The 23,879-nt window shown below is 35.7% G+C and overlaps 1 protein-coding gene across 1 annotated transcript in view; it reads right to left on the bottom strand.

Moving 5' to 3' along the window:
- The window catches only part of LOC136041801 (dual specificity protein phosphatase 3-like), a 36,100-nt gene extending 12,221 nt beyond the window's left edge, over positions 1 to 23,879 (bottom strand). The window contains exons 1-4 of the mRNA XM_065726556.1: positions 23,725 to 23,879; positions 18,439 to 18,599; positions 7,578 to 7,710; positions 1,935 to 2,058 (exon numbers count right to left, since the gene is read on the bottom strand). Coding sequence (XP_065582628.1) covers positions 1,935 to 2,058; positions 7,578 to 7,710; positions 18,439 to 18,596 — 415 coding nt within the window. The 5' untranslated portion in view covers positions 18,597 to 18,599; positions 23,725 to 23,879. The remainder of the gene's footprint in view (positions 1 to 1,934; positions 2,059 to 7,577; positions 7,711 to 18,438; positions 18,600 to 23,724) is intronic.

Genomic DNA, 23,879 nt, shown 5'->3' with positions numbered 1-23,879 from the left:
AATTAGTGACCATTCCAAGTGCCCAGTTGGGGTTAAAGAGAATTCCAAGAAGGGTTCACATCAGAAAAAAACCTTTACAATTAAATGTAATGTACCATTGAATTGTTGAAAGTGGTTTTTCAGTACCCGACGCTTAAAACTGGCGAAAATGTCAAGTAAGAAGGGGTAATAAGTAGTGATCTCCTTATTTTTGCACTAAAGCCTCTAATTTCACCCCCAAAGAAATGATTGATGGACGTTTTCCGACGTTATTAGCATCTTCCATCCTTACTTAGGCCTATCTAATTTGGTTCTATGTGTTTATCCCCACCCCCGGCGTTTAACCCCTGGAAAATACTTCCATGCGGAAACCCCCCCCCCCCTATGTTTACCCTCCCGGAAAATACCCCCCGTGGAAAACATCCCCTCAGAAAACATTCCCTGGAAAATACCCCCCCCCCCCCCCAAGAAAATACCCCCTCCCTAAAATAACCCCTGGAAAATAATCCCTGAAAATAACTCTTCCTCCTGTGGACAATACCCCCGGAAAATACTCCTAAAAAATACCCTCCCTGTGGAAAATACCCCCACTGACACTTCCTCCTGGAAAATAACCCCCCCCCCCCGTGGAAAATAAGACTTATTTTTCGAGAATTTTATTTGAGTTTTTTTCTTTGTACTTTTCGTAAGGGGAACGAATTTTGGTACTTGTGTATTATACACCCCTCAGTCAATTTTACGCCGTGTAAAACTCGAGATCAAACCCGTTTCTTCGTTTGTTTATTTCAGCTTAGCGTGAGACAAGACAAAGACAAGTGACAGAATAGATGGCAAATATATAATTTGGGCTATATATTTGCACATAAGTGAGGGGGGGGGGGGGGTAAAGTATTTGTACAGTTTGTAGTCATAAAATAATTCTTACTTATATAATATGTAGAATAATGGTACCTAACCCAATTTGGACGCAAGAACGCTATATTTTACCCCACCTCCCCGCTAATGTGCAAATATATAGCCCAAATTTGTCTCTAAAGTAACGAAGAAGCTAATAAAGAAATTGGTTTGTTCTCGAGTTTTACACATCGTAAACTTGAGTGAGTGGTGTATGATACACAGTAACCGAAATTTTTCATGGAGAGAGAAAGCTAGGGGACAATTGTTTGACTGGAAACAGATTAAGAAACCGAAGCGAGGTTTATTAGAGTTGCGTTCGATTAAAAAAAAATCTTTATCTAACAGACCATCAGGAAGGGGAGGCCTTTAACAGTATAGAAGGCCAAAATCAATCCTTTTGGGAAAATTTTACACCTCTTGTTTCCTTTTATAAGAAGAGAATTAAACTCCAGAATTAAAAATACAGCCTCTGAGTAAGTGCTTTTAGTAAACAGTTGCAATATTCAATCTCGGAAACCCTAAATGAATCATGTTTTATAAGAGCCAAGACTTTACTTTATTAGTTGACTAATAAGAGTAAAACGAAAGAGGCTTAGAAAGTTAAGGTTTATACTGGCAAACTTTCTGTACATAAAAAAATTGATTGCGATAAGTTGCAATGTGGCAAAAACTAGCATTTTCAAAGGTCAATTAAGATTGAAAATCTACCTCCTGATATTGAACTTTGCACGTCTAAACTCGGTTATGGCTTCGTATTATTTTTTGAATTTATTTATTGTTGGAAAAAGCATTCAAGTAGGATTCCGTAATCCACCCACCCTCTCATGCATCAAAATGTCACCCTTTACCTTAAATGAGATTAATCAAGATCTATGTAAAAGAAGGCATAGAAATAATAACTGCCCGAGCCACAATATAGTCACATTTGTAGGATTGAGAAAATACAAAAAGGCAGCGTTAGGATATTTTGTTGGAAATGTATTTAATTCTTTAGCAGTGAATTTTTAAACAATGGTTTGGGATATTCATCCTATTTCCAAAACATTATAAATTTTTACCTCCTTTTCTAAGCGCTTCATCAATGAACTCGGCAGCTTCATTGAAATGTCGACTTAAATTATAGCTGACTATATCAACAGCAGGAATGCCAAAGTATTTGATACTCAAATGATTGTAAAACGACTAAAAAATATATAAATATAAAAAAAATTGGTACTTGGTGGACAATAAACTAAAAGTAGCAGATAGAAAGTAAAGAAACACAATATTATGCAAAAATAAAAATGGAAAAGACATTAGTACTCGATAGACGATACACCAAAAGTAGGACCTAGAAGGTAATGAAACATAATATTTTGCAAAAATCGAGAGAAACAGTTTTCCAAGCTCTGAAGAATGCACTATGTTCAACTAATAGAAATGTAACAATTGCAACCTTATACTGGTAAAAAACTGGTATCCAAGTAAGAGCAACTTTCCCGTGATATACTTGCTTGAAGTATATTGTTAAAATCAAATTTTTGGCCAAAACAGTAACGACATCATTGATATTGATCCACTCTATTAGGTAGGTTCCAACTATTGCTGCATCTATGACAAAAAAAATATGACAGGCATATAATTTCGCCTAGTGTTTTAATCAAAACTAATCTTTATCAAGGGCTAAATTGCGTTGATTCCAGCATCAGAGCAAAAACATTGTGCCAAATTACCATAAAAAACGGAAGTTGGATTTAAGGTAAAGAAAAGAAAAGCCAACATTTAGGGCATTTTTTCGAAAAACATTCTCAGTAAAAAAAAAGTATGCAATGTTGGGTTGGTTTGTTTTTTTTGTTTTTTTTTTTTTTTTTTAGAGAGAGAGAGAAGGATTTATGGACAAAACATGTAAACAAAAAAATATTGTTACTTCCCCTAAAAAGCAAAAGCAAAGCTTCTTTGATTTAGGCTTTTAAGCAGGAGCCCATTATAGCCATCTCTTCTAGTCTACAAAATGAAACGTCATCTTGGCCTTTAAAAACATCAGACATCAGAAAACTATTTACTATTTACCGATCAATATCTTTGAGTCTATTAACCGAATTTTTAGGTTTGTGTTGAAATTGCAAATAAACGCGTTAGTGTGCTATCAGTATCAACAGTCTGTATTAACAAAATGTAAATACAGAACGATTTCATGCTAATGGTAACCAAAACTATGGAAAATAGATTCGTGGAAACAACGTAGACATAAAAATGTTACATCCATTGATGCTGATTCCAAATGTGCGAAATTATCAAGCTTAAGGCCTGCCCATCAAAAGTGTCCATCAAAAGTTAATAGAATGAGCAAATTTGCATAATTTCAGAAAAGAGACAGACACCCTTTAAAGTGGGCTGAATTTGGAATAATTCCACCACTAAATTCTGGATGCCCAAGGACTTTTTAATATAACTTTCTAGCCCCTTATTGCGAAAATCAAAATTTATGGGTTTATTGGTACTTGTTTATTGGTTTTTGTTACCAGGGGTGGTCGTATTAAACAATTGATAGTAGAATTTTGAGTAGGGATGCAAAATCTCAAATGAGTTGTCGCGAAATTTCAGAACGGATCTGATTTGAACGAAATCGTGATTTCTAGTGCCCTTTTCAGAGTAAACAGTAATTAAAGGGCAACTAACCCTACCTCTTTGCCCTTCAATCCCATTGTGGCAAAGCATGGTGTCATGTATAAACTCCACAGTACACATATCAATGAAAATAGCCAGAATTAAAAATTTTGTGACTCGTAGTGTGACTTGTGGGCAAGGGACAAAAATTGTGAAGAATTGATCATTTCAATTAGAAGGATTCAAAACAAACCTTCGAAGAAAATTAGGTTTGTTATACAATGCTGAACTAAGGATTTAAGGTATTTTGACCTAGGTTATATCAGATTTTCCAAAAGATATTTCAGGGAAACGGCCGTAATTAATGAAATCAACGCTTTCCAACAAAAAGTTTGTTGGTTTGAATAGCATCAGAAAAGTGAGAATGTTATACCTTCTTGGAACTGGGATTGCACAGAATTTTTATCCAAGACAAGTTTAGGATTCCAATGGCGTTCCATTTCTGGTGTACAAATACACCGTTCTAGATCCCCCTACCATTGAAGGGCAGTTTCTAAACATCAGAAAAAAATTGCGTATTTAATATTCTGAATCGAACATTGAGAGTATACTTAGTCTTACGCAATTGAAGTATTTTGCCATTTCCTTCCCCCCTACATCCCGGTAAAAATGCTACTGCGAGTGTAACTCTAATTGAACCAAGAGTGGTATAACGTTAGATGAGGGCTCTTTCTAAAGAAAATCCCAGGTTGTAGAAATCTTTTGATGATTTAGAAATGATTGAGGGAAATAAAAATCCTTCCTTCTGTCTTGGCAACGGTCTCATCATGACAATAAACAAAAAAAAATACAAGTTTTTTTAACGGAAAGTAAGGAGCGACATTAAAACTTAAAACGAATAGAAATTACTTCGTATATGAAAGGAGATGCTTCCTCATCAACGCCCCGCTCTTTACGCTAAAGTTTGACTCTTTCTCTTAACTCTACTGTTTAAAACAGTAAAAAAACTTTAGAGTTAGAGCGGGGCGTTGATGAGGAAGCATCTCCTTTCATATAAGAAGTAATTTCTGTTCGTTTTAAGTTTTAATGTCGCTCCTTACTTTCCGTTAAAAAAACTTGTTTTTTTTTTATTTAATTTCTGAACGTTTTTGAATCAATGCATGTTTTGATTTTGGCTCTCCGCAGATGAATAATTAAAAAGAAATTCGCAAATTTATTTTTTTGCTAAATGGCTCTCTCATAGTTTTGATCGAATGATTTTGAGAAAAAAAGGAGCGGGGGAGGAGGCCTAGTTGCCCTCTGATTTTTGGTTACTTAAAAAAGCAACTAGAACTTTTAATTTTTTTACGAATGTTTTTATTAGAAAAAGATATACGTAACTTACAAATTAGCTTACTTAGCGAACTTCTGTATTCTCATGGTTTTATTACGTATACGAAGGGGTTCACCCCCTCGTCAGAACCTCCCTCTTTACACTAAAGCTTAAATTTTGTTCCAGTTTCTTAAGAATGACCCCTGAATCACAAAAGCCGTAGAATAAATAGTTGAAATTACTAAAAATACTTTAGCTTTAAAAGAGCGAGGTATTAGGAGGAGGTGAGCCCATCATATGCGTAATAATTTCTATTCGTTTTAAATTTTAATGCTTCTCCTTACTTTCAGTTGAAAAAACTTTTTCATATTTATTTTTCATTGTATTTTTTTAAATAATGGTAGATAATCCTGCCCTCCCTTCATGAAAATTTTCTTCCCCCATGACAAATTCCTCCTATGAAAATTCCCCAACATATCCACCTCTTCTCAACTCCTCCCCCCCCCCAACCTAAAAATCCCCCTGAAAACGTCTGTAAACTTCCAAATAACCATTACTATATGTAAGCACTGATCAAAGTTTGTAACTTGTGGCCCCTCCCACGGGGACTGTAGGGGAGTAAGTCGTTCCCAAAGACACAGTTATAAGGTTTTTTGACTACTCTGAATAAAATGGCTATCTCAGAATTTTGATCTGGTGAATTTGGGAGAATAATTAGCGCGGGAGGGGGCCTAGGTGCCCTCCAATTTTTTTGGTCACTTAAAAAGAGCACTAGAACTTTTCATTTCCATTAGAATGAGCCCTCTCGCAAGATTTGAGGACCACTGGGTCGATACGATCACCCCTGGGAAAAAAAAAAACAAAAACAAATAAACACGCATCCGTGATCTGCCTTCTGGTAAAAAATACAAAATTCCACATTTTTGTAGATAGGAGCTTGAAAATTCTACATTAAGATTCTCTGATACGCTGAATCTGATGGTGTGCTTTTCGTTAAGATTCTATGACTTTTAAGGGTTGTTTTCCCCTATTTTCTAAAATAAGGCAAATTTTCTCAGGCTTGTACCTTTGATGGGTAAGACTAAACTTTATTAAACTTATATATTTAAAATCAGCATTAAAATGCAATTCTTTTGATGTAGCTATTGATATCAAAATTCCATTTTTTAGAGTTTTGGTTATTATTGAGCCAGGTCGCTCCTTACTACAGTTCGTTACCACGAACTGTTTGAAAAAAAAACTATTTGAGATTCAATAGTTTTTCCAATAAGAAATATGAAACAATGTAAGGAATATGCTTCCGGTGATAAACTCCCTGAAATACCCTGAAAGTAAAGTTAAAAGATCATTGACTTAGGTTGTTAGGGTGATGTGAAGTGCTGAGGCAATATTTGAACTGCTTTACCAAAAAAGAGTTTTGGAAGCAGTACTTTGTTTTTGATTATTTGCGACTGTTTAAATAGTTATATAATATATAGTTGTTATACGTAAATATTTCTTTCCCTCCGATCATTTTGACTCTTAAAAAGGGCGCTAGAACTTCTGATTTCTAATCCAATGAGTCCCCTCTAAAGTTTATACGACCACTCCATTCATAGGAAGCGCCTCTGGGGAAAAAATAATAAAGATTGAAGCCTTATGGCCGTTACTATAAAAAAAAGTAACAGCGTTGCCTCCGATCAAGTAAACTGTCTATGTTAAAATGAAAAGAACTATTTAAAAGTATCTTGTTTTAAGTGAAATACAACTGAAACTATAGTTTTTAAAACATAACTGAAACTGTAGTCTGAAACTCACTTTTGATTGTCGCAATTTCACTCTGTCCTAAATTCGATTTGATCAATCCTTTTAATTTCTGTTCGTTTTAGATTTAATCTATTCATCCTCAGTAATGATATCTTTTTCTTTTTGCTTTCACTTATTCATTTGTAGTCATGTCTTTGAAAGACACTATAGCACCCCCTTCTACTCACACACTGGAGGCTCTGGATCAGTGACAAGTGTAACAGGTACTTGCTGCACTTCGTCCTGGGTAAGAGCCATGTACACCTTTCGATAACAATAACCATATCCATTTGTGCGACAAGAGGTACAGACTGTTTGTATAAACCGTATTCTTACACTTTCTTGTAATAAACATCAGTCGAAGGCATAGAAAAAAACAACAAGGTTGAAAAACCAGACATAACCGAAGTGTTGCTCTATTAACACCAATAAAAAGGAATTGCCAGCATAAACTTAACGATGTGAGATGTTAATATGGACTAATAAATGGAAACTAAAATAAACAAAATTACCAAAAAGAAGAGTAGAGTTACCTCTTCTCTTTTGTAGTGATTCTATTTTTTGTGCAGTCCATATTATTTTATACTAGGGTCTCCTAGGTCCAAGGACATAAGAATAAAAGCATTAAGCCGATCAGAAAAATCTTTTTGGACGTTTCGGTCACATTTTTGGGACACCTTGTTCCCAACATGAAATTATTTAAAAGACTTTACGCTTCCGTTGACTGGGGACTTACTGATGTAAGTTTGAAATCAAACTTCCAGCAAGATAGACTTTTTTTATAGAGTGGAAAAAACAGGACTAATGTAAATGATATGATAAAAATGTAATGCATACAGCCCAAAATACTTATTCAGAAGGTTATAATTGAAAATTGACAAAAAAAAATTCTAAGATGGCAGTATACATAAGCTTGAAAAAATAAAGTAAAATAAGATTTTCTACTCACTAGAACCTCAAAATCGTCGAAGGTTTAATCTCTATGCCCACCAAGGATGAATTATTTTAAGTTACTAACTTGTGAAGTTCTAACCGCTCCGTATGAATATCTCTGATCTATAGCTGGATCCAATCCGTAATCATGGGCTGCTGTGTTCAGCACGTGAGTAATTCCTAGGGACCGAAGAACATAGCTACTCATTGCTGTTGCCCTAGAAAAAAAAATCAAGCCTTAAAAACCCCATAGCAAAAAGGAAAAAAATAGATCGAAAAATTCTTTACAGCACTAAGAAATTGTATTTATCTAAAGCAGTGGTTCCCAACCGGTGGTACGCGTACCCCAAGGGGTACGCGAAACCCTCGCAGGGGGTACGCGAAGGTCCCAAAATTAATTTAGTCTACATCTTTAAAACTTGTTTCTGACTCAGTTCCAACATTTCCCTCAAAATCAGATAACATAACCCATTGTACGTAATTTCAGACTCATTTTCAAAACTTTCGCTTTCAGTAACCCGCTAATTTTTCTCCATAGCCGTAAGGTATCGATTTAAATTCAGCGGGTTCAGTATCTTGTCATCTGTTGAAACACGAAGTTCGTGAATTGTGGTTGCAAACAAAGATGGATAGATTCCTGATGAGGAATAACAAGAAGCCGAATGATGGTACCCAAAACTCTGAACCTGCACCTAAGAAGAAGAAATATGACGAATCATCGGTCAAAGTGCGTCGATATTTGTCAGAATACCTAGGGCTCGGATTTAGTGCGACAAAGTCTGATCCAGTGAATGCACAGTGCGTTCTTTGTGGTCAAGTCTTGGCCAACAGTTCCATGAAACCTGCGCATATGAACCGGCATCTCAGTACTGTGCACCCTTCTCATGTCGGTAAGCCCATAGAGTTTTTCAAGCGTAAACAAGAAGCATTCGCTAGTAACTGTTTGGAAATTGCAAAAGTGGCATCAGTTTCTTCAAAGGCTCTCCGGGCTTCGTATGCTGTTTCATATTTAGTTGCGAAACAGAAAAAACCGCACACCATCGCCGAATGTCTGATATTACCAGCACTAGTGAAAGTCAGTGAAATAATGTTTGACACGAAAACTGCTACTGCCCTTCAGTCTATACCTGTGTCGAACAATACCATTTCAAGAAGGATAGAAGACATTGCAAGCGATATTGTCATGCAGGTTATTGAGCAAATAAAGTTGACGAAGATGTTTGCGTTACAGCTTGACGAAAGCACGGATGTGTCAGGTGAAGCCCAGGTGATCGTCTTTGTTCGATATCAAGATTGTTCTGACATAAGAGAAAATATTCTGTTTTGTCAAAACCTACAGTCAAGAAAAACAGGAGAAGAACTATTCAAGGTGATTGACAAATTCTTCGCAGAAGGGGGCATCTTGTGGGACTGGTGTCTATCAGTTTGCAGTGATGGAGCTGCCGCCCTAACAGGGAAGAATAATGGGATCATGGCCTGGATAAGGAAGAAAAATCCAAAGGTGAAGTGGTTGCACTGAATCATTCACAGGCAAGCTCTTGCATCGAAAAGGATGAACGCACATCTGCACGAGACCCTCAACGAGGCTGTAAAAGTGATCAACTTCATCAAAGCCCGACCACTGAACTCAAGAATGTTCAAGTTGCTGTGCCAAGAGATGGGTTCAGACCATCAACATTTACTTCTGCACACAGAAGTTCGCTGGTTGTCTCGTGGGAAGATTTTAAACAGACTTTTCGAGTTTCGACCAGAAGTTCATATGTTTCTTCTGGAGCAAAAATCTGCATTCAGTTCACTTTTTGAAAACCAGGACTGGGTCTGCAGGCTGGCCTATCTTGCGGATATTTTCGACAAACTGAATGACTTGAATCTGTCAATGCAAGGTTTCCGGACGGACGAACTCTCCCTGAATTTGAAGATGTGTGCTTTCATCAAGAAATTGGAGTTCTGGCTTAAAAAGGTTCAAAGAAACAGCGTTAGTGTCTTCCCGACCCTTGACAAGTTTGCGGACGATAGTGAAATTGATAACCTCAACACAATCTGTGATTGTATTCGGGAGCATCTGACAAAGTTGCGAGATGAACTTGTGTCATATTTCCCATCGATTATGAACCAAGATAGAACGCAGGATTGGATCCAAAATCCATTTGTTGAAGACGTGACCTCAAGCTCCGGTCTTAGTGACAAGCTTACAGAGAATCTGATCGAACTTGCCAGTGATCGCGCCTTAGAACTGAAATTCCAAAATGTAACTGTTTCCCAGTTTTGGCTGGAGGTGAAAGGAGAATACAAGGAACTAAGTGAAATCGCCATGTCTGCTTTGTTACCATTCGGATCCACTTACCTTTGTGAAGTGTCATTTTCGGCAATGTCATTGATAAAAACCAAACACAGAAACAGACTGAGTGTACAAAATGACCTTATAATTGCCGTTAGTGACATCGAGCCAAGATTTGATAATATTTTAGCAAAAAAGCAGCCTCAAGTTTCTCATTGATTTTGTACGTACATTTAAGCACCGTCATATTGGACAATAAATCTCGTGTTTTTGAAAATCTGATTTTAGTTAAGAAAAAAGTAAAACAACGATTCTCAAGAAAGGGGTACGCAAACTTTTTGGGCCTTGACTAGGGGTACGCGGACCGAAAAAGGTTGGGAATCACTGATCTAAAGGATATCTATTCTAACCATCCAGCATCTTGGGATTACTGCGGATGAATCTCTTTTATTTAAAGGTAATATTGAAAAGACTTCAAATATTTTAGCTAGAAATGTTAATTTAATTAAAAAAGTTAAACGTTATTTCCCGAAGGATAGTATCTGTATATTGTATTTTGGGTTAATCCGCCCCAACCTTTTTTTGTGTTATAGTTGAAAATGGCTAGAGATTTTCTCCTCAATCTTTCACCCGGTACAGCTTTGCAAAACATTGGTATTAGAACACTTGCATAGTTAACACGTTCTGAATCGTTTTGTGAGTCTTACGTAAAGTTGAAAATACTTCCAGTGGCTACTCTCCGTGATTTTCTTTTGTTTTGTTTTTTTTGGCGTTTTCATGTATAATCTTGTCAAAGGTAAGGCCACTTCTTTTCTAAGTGTGTTCACACATGTCAATGAGGCTCATTCTCATGTCACAAGATCGGTGAATAATTTTTTTTTTATTAATTTGTTTACGTCACGGTCAGGGTTTTCTTGTGTTTTTAGAGGACGAAGTTACGGAATTCGTTAGATAGTGATGTTAAAAGTAGATGTGATGTAAGAGAATTTTAAAGGCTGGATAAATGAAGTTTTTTAATCATGATTTAAATGGTTAAATTGATAGGAATTAGCCACTAGTTAATAGAATAAAATGATATTTAAATCATCATTTTTATTATTATTGTTATTATTATTATTACTATTATTATTATTATTATTATTATTATTATTATTATTATTATTGTTGTATTTTTATTTTGATTGATGTGCTTTGTTTTCTAAACATCTTTTGAAGTTAATGTATTTTTTTGCAATTTTTGTTAATAATGGATAAAAAATGAATTAATAAAAATACCAAAAGTGAGGATCTTGTCGAGTGTTTTTGAGCTATTGAAGTACCAGGGACATCAATATGAAAACACTTTTTGTCCTCTGGCTCCATTTTGAATCTATTCGTTCCTGAAAACTGGAATCTTCAATAATTTTATTTTGGACGTTATTCAACAATTAACATCTTTGTTTTTGTGTAAGATTCTCTCTTTTATTGCCACACCGAGTCGTGAAGACCAACAAGTTGAAAAATCTCGGTACACACAAATTGCAGAACCTAACGATTGTACAGCCAACACATAGACAAGGGTTACAGCATTCAGTCAGGGATACACCCGTTTGCTGTTGAACAATATGGACCTTTTATAGGGTAGTGAAAAAATGCCAAAGTTAAGTAAGATAAGTAATGTTTATCGAATCAGAATGAAAAAAGATGTTAATGATGTTTCAATAGTCAACTAAAGGGATAAATACAACAAAATCAGACATCCTAATTGGTCAAAAATAGTCTCCTGTAGGTAATTCAATTAGCATAACTATTAATTTGAAGTATTTGATTTAAAAGAATTTTAATAGTAAACAGGTTAATGCATAGCTTAGAGTATTTGTCGATTTCTTTTCAGTTCCTATTTGGAAACAAGAAGTTAGGGTTATGTTCTTGAAAAATTTTAATCGTTATTTATACATAAGCTCTTTTTTATGCAGACACTGTCAATAAATGACAGTGTCTGTCTTATACTACAGCAACCACGAAACATAATGTATAACATGTAATGCTATATATACAGAATACATAATAAGCAGATAATGAATTTTTTGCTCATTTTCTGCTATATTTCATACGCAATTTTAAGTTTTGAACTTGGCTCCTGCTAAGCGTAAAGACTACATATCAGCATTCATTACCTTTGGCTTCAAAGACTGAGCTCCCAGGCTTCCTCGGTTTTCTAAGGTGTATATGGTTGTGCACCATTCCACTTCCAATCTAAAGATTCACATTACGTTTTTAGTTTCTTTGGTAATTGAAACTCAAGCAGATTTTCTCAACAAGGACACTCTAACTCCTTAAGTGGTATTTCGACACTGAATCTACCCTCCAAGTAGACCTTCCCCAACATCTCTCAAAATATTAGCTGTCGCCATTCTTGATGACTCCTTTCGATTTCATGCTCTGAATCACAATGAGGCAGCTGGTAAACTAATACTTAAAAAACGATATAAGAGAAAAAAATTTATCAGTCAAAACCCAGAATCAGGCTTTATTCGAAACTTGCATAAAATACACACAGAGCCTAGGTTGTTTTACTTTATTAGTTAACTAATAAGCAGATTTTGCCGTTTTTGGTAATTCCTAGTTAACATTGAAGGATTTTTTTTTTGACGAGCAAATTCTTAGTCAATGAAAAAGTTTACTACGAAACTACTATTGAGAATTCTTTGTTGATTGGTATACCTGGTATGCATTAATTAATGTAAGGTCTCTACCACAATGCTGCCAAGAATCATTCAGATCTTCTGGATATTCTTAATCAAACAATGCTCAACTAGTAAGTTAATAATTGACGCATTTTTTTTAAATAGTGTCAATTAAAAATACTGTCGCTATTTCAAATATAAGGAAAATTTCCAGGGGGATTCACCAGGAGAATTTCCGCAGGATTGGGGGGAATTTTTTTCATTGGACAGCTCCCTTTTTTGTTATTTCTTATTTTAAAAAATGAAAAAAAAAGAAACAACCTAAAGCGACTCTTTGTGTGCCATATGTCACTTTATGGCTGCTTTATAAAGTCAAATTTATAAAAAACAATTAAATATAAAAATTAGCTTATAAATGAGACATAATTAGCTCTCTATTAAATCCATGTGTCCGTCCCAGCCTTTTCATTCCAAAAATGTCACTCAAATTGTACTTTTAGTGTACCATGTGGTACTTATGACGGCTTTGTCGAGTCTAGGCATAAAAAAACGATAAGATATAAAATGTATTTTTATTTTAGTCCTTAAACTGCTCTCTATGATGTTCCAGTGCCTCAATAGCGACGAAGACAAATAAGATGACATATCACTAGGACATATAACTGCTGCCAATATAAAAAAAGGGAATTTTTTTGCTGTTCAATGAGAGGCGTTGTAATTCTTCTGTATAAAGTCCCAATATTGGTAATTTAAAGGGTGTACTTTTTGATTTGGTAAGACGTTATTTTCAAATCACATGCAACTGAATGTCTTGATGCGCGGGGCTGATGGAATTAAATGAAAAAGAAAACAAGTTTTTTAACTGAAAGTAAGAAGCGACATTAAAACTTAAAACGAACAGAAATTACTCCGTATACTAAAGGGGCTTTTCCCTCCTCAACGCCCCACTCTTTAAAGTAAAGTTTGACTCTTTCTCTCAACTTTACTTTTTAAAACAGTACACAAATTTAGTGTAAAGAGCGGGGTGTTGAGGAGGGAAAAGCCCCTTTAATATACGGAGTAATTTCTGTTCGTTTTAAGTTTTAATGTCGCTCCTTACTTTCAGTTAAAAAATTAGTTTTTTTCATTTAATTTCTGAACGTTTTTGAATTAATATATTTTTTTATATTGGCTGTCCGCACATGAATAATTAAAACAAAATTTGTATAATAAATTTTAGCTAAACGGCATTCTCTTAGTTTTGATCAGAAGATGTCGAGAAAAAAGGGGGTGGGGGAGGAGGAGACCTAGTTGCCCTCCAATCTTGTATATTTTTATTACGTATATGAGGAAGTTTGCACCCTCGTTAACACCTCGCTCTTTCCACTAAAGCTTAAATTTTGTCCCAATTCCTTAAGAATGACCCCTGAATCACAAAGACCGTAGAATAAATAGTTGAAATTACTAAAAATACTTTAGCGTTAAGAGCGAGGTATTTAGGAAAACATGAACACCACATATGCGTAATAATTTATGTTCGTTTTAAGTTTTAATGCTGCTCCTTGCTTTCAGTTGAAAAAACTTTTCCATATTTATTTTTTTATTGTTTTGTTTTTGTTTTAAATAGTGGTAGAATATCCTGCACTCCATTCGTGGGAATTATCTAATCCCATTACAAATTCCTCCATGGAAAGATCTTCCCATGTAACCCCCTCCCCTCAATCCCCCTTCCAACCAAAAAAATCCTTCTGAAAACGTCTGTACACTTCACAATAACCATTACTATACCTAAACACTGGTCAAATTTTGTAACTTTCAGCCCTTCCCCCTTGGGCAGTGAGGGAGTAAGTCGTTCCTAAAGACATTGTTATTAGGTATTTTGACTATACTGAACAAAATGGATATCTCAAAATTTTGATCTTTTGACTTTTTATAGGTAAGATTAAATTTGATTAAATTTACATATTTAAAATCATCATAAAAATCCGATTCTTTTGATGTATCTACTAGTATCAGAATTCCGTTTTTTAGAGTTTCGTTTACTATTGAGCCGGGTCGCTCCTTACTACAGTTCGTTACCCCGAACTGTTTGATAGTGTGTAGTTCAACTGCGAGATTTTGTCTCCTGTGATGGGCGCAGGAGTTGAAGGAAGTTTGAGAAGGATATGTACGTTAATATTACATATCCTAACTATGCCTAAACACTGGTCAAATTTTTTAACTTTCAGCCCCTCCCCCTTGGACAGTGAAGGAGTATGTCGTCCCTAAAGACATTGTTGTTAAGTTTTTTGACTCTACTGGACAAAACGGCTATCTCAAAATTTTGATCCGTTGACTTTGGGAAAAAGGAGCGTGGGAGGGGGCCTAGGTGCCCTCCAATTTATTGATCACTTAAAAAGGACACTAGAACTTCTAATTTCCGTTAGAATGAGCCCTCTTGCGACAATCTAGCACCACTTGGTCAATACGATCACCCCTGGGAAAAAAAAGGAAAACAGATCAACACGCACCCGTGGTCGGTCTTCTGGCAAAAAAAGCGAAATTCCACATTTTTGTAGATTGAAACTGCTATAGGAGCTTGAAACTGCTAAAGTAGGGTTTTCTGATACGCTGAATGCGATGATGTGATTTTCGTTAAGTTTCTATAACTTTTAAGGGGTGTTTCCTCCTATTTTCTAAAATAAGGCAAATTTTCTTAGGCTCGTAACTTTTTATAGGTAAGATTAAATTTGATTAAATTTACATATTTAAAATCATCATAAAAATCTGATTTTTTTTATGTATCTACTAGTATCAGAATTCCGTTTTTAGAGTTTCGTTTACTATTGAGCCGGGTCGCTCCTTACTACAGTTCGTTACCCCGAACTGTTTGATAGTGCGTAGTTCAACTGCGAGATTTTGTCTCCTGTGATGGGCACAGGAGTTGAAGGAAGTTGGAGAAGGATATGTACGTTAATATTACATATCCTAACTATACCTAAACACTGGTCAAATTTTTAACTTTCAGCCCCTCCCCCTTGGACAGTGAAGGAGTACGTCGTCCCTAAAGACATTGTTATTAACTTTTTCTACGGGACAAAACGGCTATCTCAAAATTTTGATCCATTGACTCTGGGAAAAAAGAGCGTGGGAGGGGGCCTAGGTGCCCTCCAATTTTTTGATCACTTAAAAAGGGCACTAGAACTTTTAATTTCCGTTAGAATGAGCCCTCTTGCAACATTCTAGCACCACTTGGTCGATACGATCTCCCTTGGGGATTAAAAAAATAAAAAAAATAAACACGCACGCCAGATCGGTTTGCCAGAAGACAGATCGATCTTCTGGTAAAAAATGCGAAATTCCACATTTTTGTAGATAGGAGCTTGAAACTGCCAAAGTGGGGTTTTCTGATATGCTGAATGCGATGATGTGATTTTCGTTAAGATTCTTTGGCTTTTAAGGGGTGCTTCCCCCTATTTTCTAAAATTCGGCAAATTGTCTCAGGCTCCTAACTTTTTATAGGTAATACTAAATTGGATTAAACTTATATATTTAAAATCAAACAGTTCGTGGTAACGAACTATAGTAAGGAGCGACCCGGCTCAAAAGTAAACGAAACTCTAAAAAACGGAACTTTGATACTAAAAGATACATCAAAAGAATCAGATTTTCATGCTTATTTTAAATATATAAGTTTCATCAAATTCAGTCTTTGTCATCAAAAGTTACGAGCCTGAGAAAATTTGCCTTATTATGGAAAATAGGGGAAAACACCCCTAAAAGTCTACGAATCTTAACAAAAATCACACCATCGTATTCAGCGTATCAGAGAACCCTTTTGCAGAAATTTCAAGCTCCTATCTACAAAAATGTGGAATTTCACATTTTTAGCCAGAACACAGATCACGGGTGCGTGTTTTTTTTTCCAGGGGTCAACGTATCGACCAAGTGGTCCTAGAATTTCGCAAGAGGGATCATTCTAACGGAAATGAAAATTTTTGGTGCCCTTTTTAAGTGACCCAAAAATTGGAGGGCACCTAGGCCCCCTCCCACACTCATTTTTTTCCCAAAGTCAACGGATCAAAATTTTTGAGATAGTCATTTTGTTCAACATAGTTGAAAACCGTAATAACTATGTCTTTGGGGATGACCTACTCCCCCACAGTCCCTGGGGAAGGGGCTGCACGTTACAAACTTTGACCTGTGTTTACATACAGTAATGGTTATTGGGAAGTGTACAGACATTTTCAGGAGGATTTTTTTAGTACTGGGGGGGGTAGAGGGGAGAGGGCTATGTGGGAGGATGCTTCCTTGCAGGAATATTTCATGGGGGAAGAGAAATTCAATGAAAAGGGGCAGGATTTTCTACCATTACTAAAAAAAAAACAATTAAAAAATAAACATGAACAAGTTTTTTCAATTGAAAGTAAGGAGCAGCATTAAAACTTAAACAAACAGAGATTATTACGCATATGAGAGGTTCTTCTCCTCCTAAATACCTCGCTCTTTATGCTAAAGTATAATTAGTAATTTCAACTATTTATTCTACGGCCTTTCTGATTCGGGGGTCATTCTTAAAGAATTGGGACAAAACTTAAGCTTTAGTGTAAAGAGCGAGGTATTAACGAGGGGACAAACCCCCTAATATACATAATAAAAATATAAGAATAAAGAAGTTTGTTACGTAAGTTAATTCTTAAGTTACGTATATTTTTTACTAATAAAAATGTTCGTTAAAAAATAAAAGTTCTAGTTGCCTTTCTAAGTAATCGAAAAATTGGAGGGCAACTAGGCCTTCTTCCCCACCCCTTATTTCTCAAAATCGTCTGATCAAAACTAAGAGAAAGCCATTTAGCCAAAAAAAAAGAATGAATATGCAAATTTCATTTTGATAATTTATGTGCGGAGAGCCAAAATCAAACATGCATTAATTCAAAAACGTTCAGAAATTAAATAAAAAACTAGTTTTTTTTTAACTGAAAGTAAGGAGCGACATTAAAACTTAAAACGAACAGAAATTACTCCGTGTATGAAAGGGACTGTTCCCTTCTCAACGCCCCTCTCTTTATGCTAAAGTTTTTTACTGTTTAATAAAGTAGAACTGAGAGAAAGAATCAAACTTTAGCGTAAAGAGCGGGAGGTTGAGAAGGGAACAGCCCCTTTCATACACAGAGTAATTTCTGTTCGTTTTAAGTTTTAATGTCGCTCCTTACTTTCAGTTAAAAATATAGTTTTTTTTATTTAATCATCATTAAAATCCGATTCTTTTGATGAATCTATTAGTATCAAAATTCCGTCTTTTAGAGTTTCGTTTACTATTGAGCCGGGTCGCTCCTTACTACAGTTCGTTACCACGAACTGTTTGATAGTGCGTAGTTCAACTGCGAGATTTTGTCTCCTATGATGGGGTAGGAGTTAAAGGAAGCTGAAGAAGGATATGTACTTTAATATTAACGGTAAATTTGGTAAAGAATCCGAGCTTATTAAACTCACCCTCACCCACCCGAAGTGTTTACAGTATAATAATGTCGTCTGCACCAACTCATTGCTGACAGACTTAGTAAAAGCTGACTTCACTACTTGAGTTATGTTTGTTTGATGCGTGTGTATTTGCAATGACAGCAACATTTCGTAACCGTCGTTATTGCAACGAGATCAAACAACACCCCATTACTCTTTTGCAGATTTAAAGGAAACATTGCTTTAAATCGTCGTATGATCAATCGTAAGTCGATAGACCGTTGTTGAGTGATCTAATTCTGAATTGATCTAGGACTTCAGCAGAAAATTGAGCATTTTTGCGAACTTAACATGCACTTAGAGGGTTTGGGCATGTCTAGAAATTCCCTACCGAATTTTCTACCGATAGCGTGACGCCATCTACCGATTTTCTACCGAATTTTAGGCACGCCACACCGATTTTCGAAGCACGCGAAGTGGAAACACTGAAATTATTGGTCCTAGAAATTTTTTATTTAGTAGCACTTCTCATTTGAACTAGACAAGGAATATTGTATTCTCGAAAAAGTCCAAAATAGTCTTACTCGTCGCTTATAACAATCCCAGGATAAACTTCGTTGTAAGCTTCGTGTCTTCGTATTGCACCAGCTTCTAAGATCGTTTTTAAATGTTCAACTTGAAGGGAAGCCTGAGAAATTTCTCTCCAGGGTAAGCGAGATGTAACATAATACTTGCAGGTCATATTCTAAAAAAAAAATATATATATATACTTTTCACACTTTCTTTGAAGTCAGCTAGCTAAAATATCTAGTGTGCGATCAGGAAATATTGTAAAAAGTAAGTTGTTTTGATGCGTATATTGTCATTAAAGTTTTTTTCGGGAAGGGGGGAATGGTTAATATTTACAAGGGTTGTTTTGAGGGGATTCTTTTTTCCAGGGATGATTATTAATGTCGAAGCATTTTTATTACGAATATTAAACGATGTTTTCCTTTAGGCATTTTAAACCACCTCCTACACAATGACTCACTGCCTCTCCTTAATACCACATCACTGTATTGTGAAGCCAATCGCTTGAGTTAAATAAAGTATTAAAATATACACCAGAATCTAAGGACGCTTTCTCCTCAAGAACCCTTGTGACATTACCCGTATTTTCCAAAAAAATCTTGACAGACAATTTGGTCCCCACTCAAAACTTCCCAGGGCAATTCCCCGTAAAATTTTCTTTATATACAATATTGTGGATCCAAACCAAAAGAACGACAAATAAAAAGAAAGTGTAAATGAACTCAGAGAAATTCCTCCCAGAAAATTTCTTCTCTACTGAAAATTCTTCCCCAGGAAATTTCTTCCCCTCCGCGGAAAACTCCCCCGCAAAAATATCCGTATTTTTACCAATATAAAGTAGTATCGAGCAAATAGTATTGAGCCTTCATATAAATACAACATTATTTCTAAGGAAGGCAAAAATCGGAGGTAGGAATTGATATATACTTCTTCATTTCTGGGACTATTTTAGGTTTACGCTGTTTTTATGAAAGTAAACAGTAACATTAAGCCCAAAAATGACCAGAATGCATTCCATAAAGGATGGGGGTTGACCCTTTCTCATCTCCAACCTTCCCTTCTAGGTTGTAGAAACTTCGGAGGGTGCTCATTTGATTGGAAACTGAGAGTTCAAGTCCTTTTTTGTAAAGCCGAAAATGATTAAAAACCAACTAGCTCCTGTCCTACAACCATCTGTGATATCTGGCCCTTTTGCTACCCTTTAAAGCACCTAGTCGACATTCTGAGGTACCTATTTTTACTTTCTCTGTGGCTGCTCAATTTTACATGTGGGGGAATTATCCGGAGGGACTATTTGCGAAAGCAATTTCTAGGGTAAATTTTTCATGTGGGAGGGAATTTTCTTAAGCGAATTTTCAGGGGGAAACGTGGGCCCTCGGGCTCAAATCAGGCCACTTTCCCCTGGACACGGCGTAGAATTTTAGTGTTGTATTAAGGAGACCGAGTACTCTCTTAAACTATTAAAGATGGAGTATATCTATTTGCTTGGCTTCTTCATAATGGATGATAGAATAACCACCATCGGGATAATACTACAAATAATCCTCTATCGTTAGCAAAATCATAATTGTTGCATTGATAAACTAATGGATGAACATTTTGGATAAGCTTTTCAAGAATATCTGATATGAGACTTGGGAGCTTAGTATTAAAAATATAGAACAATGATGAAATGAATGATTATAGGAAATTAGTTTCTGAATTAGCAGAATAAATCCCCGGCAGCAGGCCTAGAGTTGGAAAAGGGGCTAAGACTGTTAGCGAATGCTTTGGGCTTGGGAGAAGAGAGAAGGATTTCGTACAGGAGGTTTTGGAGTGATAATTTTTACAAGAGTAAGATGCGAGTATGGGATGTAGAGAAGGTATTCATATGTGAATTAAGAACATGTGAAGTAGAGGATATGGATGCAATTGCTTGGAAAGAGTTGTTGCAGCCAAATGTTATTTTAGATGGAATACAGCTAAATGGAAATTGTAGTCAGTCTGAACTTGTTCCAGTAAAAGACAGGAAAACTGGGCACCGATGACAAATATGGACAGATTTCTTCCCTAAATTTTGTGTCTTCATTGAGGTTCCAATTGTCTTGCATAAATTTCCTGTAAGTTTCAAGCCAATCAGAGAAAAAAAAAATCGATATTCTGGTGTTAGGAATTGATCTAACCCTTTCCTTCCGTCTTTTTTCTTCATTCCTTCGATCTCCATTAGTCCTGTAAACAGTGGATCCTTTTTAGAGCAAATCAATGCATGGGCAACAAAAATGTTTTGGCCTCTCATTCCTTACCCCAAACATAAGGTTTAAGGGGTTAAAGCGCATAAGCTTTTAAGTAGATCGAAGAGAACCTATCTTTTTTTATCTCTGTCTTCCTTTCCCTCTAAACAAAAAAGTTCTCCAGATCCCCCCAGCTATTCTTAAAATTCTGGACTATTTATATAACCTAAATACTTAGTGTCTTTTGGTTTACCTCCACATCCGCCCTCCCCTGTGTGAAATTTCATTTTCCGCTTGGCACCTCTAACACCCACTCAAATTGCCAACTTAATCCCCTAAGATACTTGTGAACATTCTGCATATAAATTTACCAAGAAATAAAAACAAAAAATTAAAAGCACTTGTAAAAGTGGCATCCCAACAAATAGGAGTGACCTGGCTCAATAGTAACCAAAACTCTAAAAATCGGAATTTTGATACAACTATATACATCAAAATAATCAAATTTCTAAGCTAATTTTGAATATGTAAGTTTCTTCAAGTTTAGTTCTATCCATCAAAAGTTACAAGCCTGAAAAAATTTGGCTTATTTTCGAAAAAGGAGGGAAACACCCCCTAAAAGTCAAAGAATCTTAATGAGATTCACACCACCAGATTCAAAGTATCAGAGAACCCTACCGTAGAGGATTCAAGCTCCTTTCTGCAGAAATGTGGAATTTTATGTTTTTTGCCAGAAGAAAGATATCGGATGCGTGTTTATTTATTTTTTTTCCACGGGTAATTGTGTCAACCCAGTGGTCCTAGAATATCAGAAGAGGGCTCATTTGAATGGGAATTAAAAATTCAAGTGACTTTTTTAAGTGACCAAAAAATTGGAGGGCAACTAGGCCACCTCCCCGCCACTTTTTCCCAAAATTGTCCGATCAAAATTTTGAGATAGCCATTTTGTTCATCATAGTTGAAACTATGACATGACCCAACCCCCCCCCAGTTCTAGGGGAATGGTCCTTAGGTCATAAAATTTGCCCATTGTTTACGTATAGCATTTGTTATTGGAATGCATGCATACATTTTCAGGTGGGGGAAGGACAAATTTTCTGCTGGGTGTTTTTCCACAGGGAAATTTTTCATGGAGAGGAAAGTTTCCCGGGCGTGAACTTGTCAAAGGAAATTATACACTGCGAGAATTAGCTGGAATTCTTTTACAAAATTATTTTTATATGTCTGACTTTCCGTTTCTCGTCTCACTTTTATACGCGAGTGGCTAAGAGTAATAGTCCGGAATAAATTTTCACTGGGATTGTATTTTCTAGAGGACATTTCCATAGTGAGGAGGCTTCTCCGTGGAGGTTGGGTCAGATTTCCTGGCAACATTTAAAAACGATCAGAAATATAAAATATAAAAAAACAAGTTTTTTCTACTGAAAGTAAGGAGCGACATTAAAACTTAAACGGACAGAAATTATTCCGTATATGACAGGGGCTGTCCCTTCTCAACACCTCACTCTTTACGCTAAAGTTTGACTCTTTCTCACAGCTCTATTTTTCATAACAATAAAAAACTTTAGCGTAAAGAGCGAGGGATTTAGGAGGGGACAGTCCCTTTCATATACGGAATAATTCTATTCGTTTTCAGTTTTAATGTCGCTCCTTACTTGCAGCTAAAACAAAACTTGTTTTTTTTTTAATTTAATCTCCACGTAGATTGGTACATGCCCAACATTCTGTGTATATACCCAACAAGTTGCAAGCCAATCGGAGACAAAACAAACCTAGACCAAAAATCGCCTTTTTACACGAGATTTCCTTTGATCCAGTAACTTACGAACAAAACAAAAAGCGACAAAAAACGATCAGATACAAACAAATAGCTTTTGGCATTTTATTGCCTCTTTATGATTAGAATCAACATTATTTATTATTTTTCATTGGGAGCCTCTTGACCTTTGATCTTGACCTCTTTGACCTTGACCTTTGACCCTTTTATCCTTTGACTTAAGGATAAAAGCGTCGAGTAAATTGGAATAAAAAGTTTTTTGGCCCATTTCTGGGCCCCCTAATAACCCCTTATCTCCCAACAAAATTGTTGGAACTGTAATTCTCAGGTTAGTTTTTTGTAGAGCAGTGATTCCAATGGTGCACTTTATAATTTTGATACGCCACCATTTTTAGAGGTTTCAAGCTTCTTTTAAACGTTGTCTTCGCAATAGACTTTGTTAACTAAGTTAAACCTATGTCATAGACTTAGTAATCTTTCCTGTATCACGTCTTTGTATTCTAAATATATTTTAATTTTTTGTCTCACTCTTCCTCTTATATCTTACTTATATCTAACTACAACATGTTTGAAATCCTTTAGTTTAAAAAGACAAAAATTGTGTACCAATAAATTTGACAAGAAATTTATCAGCCATACAAAATCTAATCCTATTCCTAGCAGAAAATCTCGTTTCAGGGAATTTGCTTCGACTTTATGACGGCCGATAGGGTACGGCCTTATTGTGTCAGCGAAGTTTTTTTCTTTCATTATAGTACTTTTGATGAGGCTCAAAAAAGTCAATTTTTGTATATACCACAAAGAAAAGATAAAGAAATCAAACTAGATAAATCTAGATGCATTCAGCGATCCTTTTTTGGTTCCTACACTGCGGCCTAGCTTATCTTTGGCAGTCTGGAATTAGTACTCTTAGGAAATCCTTTATGATAATAGTTGAAAATATTCATTTTGAGACTAAAAATTAGATACGAATAAATGAAAAGAAATGAAATACGGAGTCTGGAGAGAAATATACAAAAAGTTACAATCCTAATATTCAACCCCCATCCCCTTTCAGCCTAAGGACCATGACTCTAAGGCTACTCACATGGCCAAAATTAAAATTGTAAAAAGAGAGCAATTGTAAAAAGAAGTAATGAAAAATCTTAAGGTGCAATGAGGAAGGGACCCAAAAATCAAAAGACCACTTCATTGACCTACGAACCTGTCTACCTAGGGCCCATATATACTATTTTTAATCAAAATACGATTAACAAAAGAAAGTATCTTTAAAGGAGGTATATGTCCCGTAATTCCATATTTCATAGATTAACCTCAAGTAGCTCGTTGATAGTTTGTAATCCTGGATATAAAGCACTTTTCAAATACAGATATAAAACTGAATTTTGTGTCTCCAAGAATCGCAAAGACTTGTTTATTTTTAGGAAATAGCCCGCATGTTTTTTTCCTAGGTTTATATCTGGAGCCT

This window comes from Artemia franciscana, unplaced genomic scaffold, assembly GCF_032884065.1.
Source record: "Artemia franciscana unplaced genomic scaffold, ASM3288406v1 PGA_scaffold_38, whole genome shotgun sequence".
NCBI classification, from domain to species: domain Eukaryota; kingdom Metazoa; phylum Arthropoda; class Branchiopoda; order Anostraca; family Artemiidae; genus Artemia; species Artemia franciscana.
The sequence above is the reverse complement of the archived record's forward strand: the minus strand, read 5'-3'. Positions and strand labels throughout refer to the sequence as shown.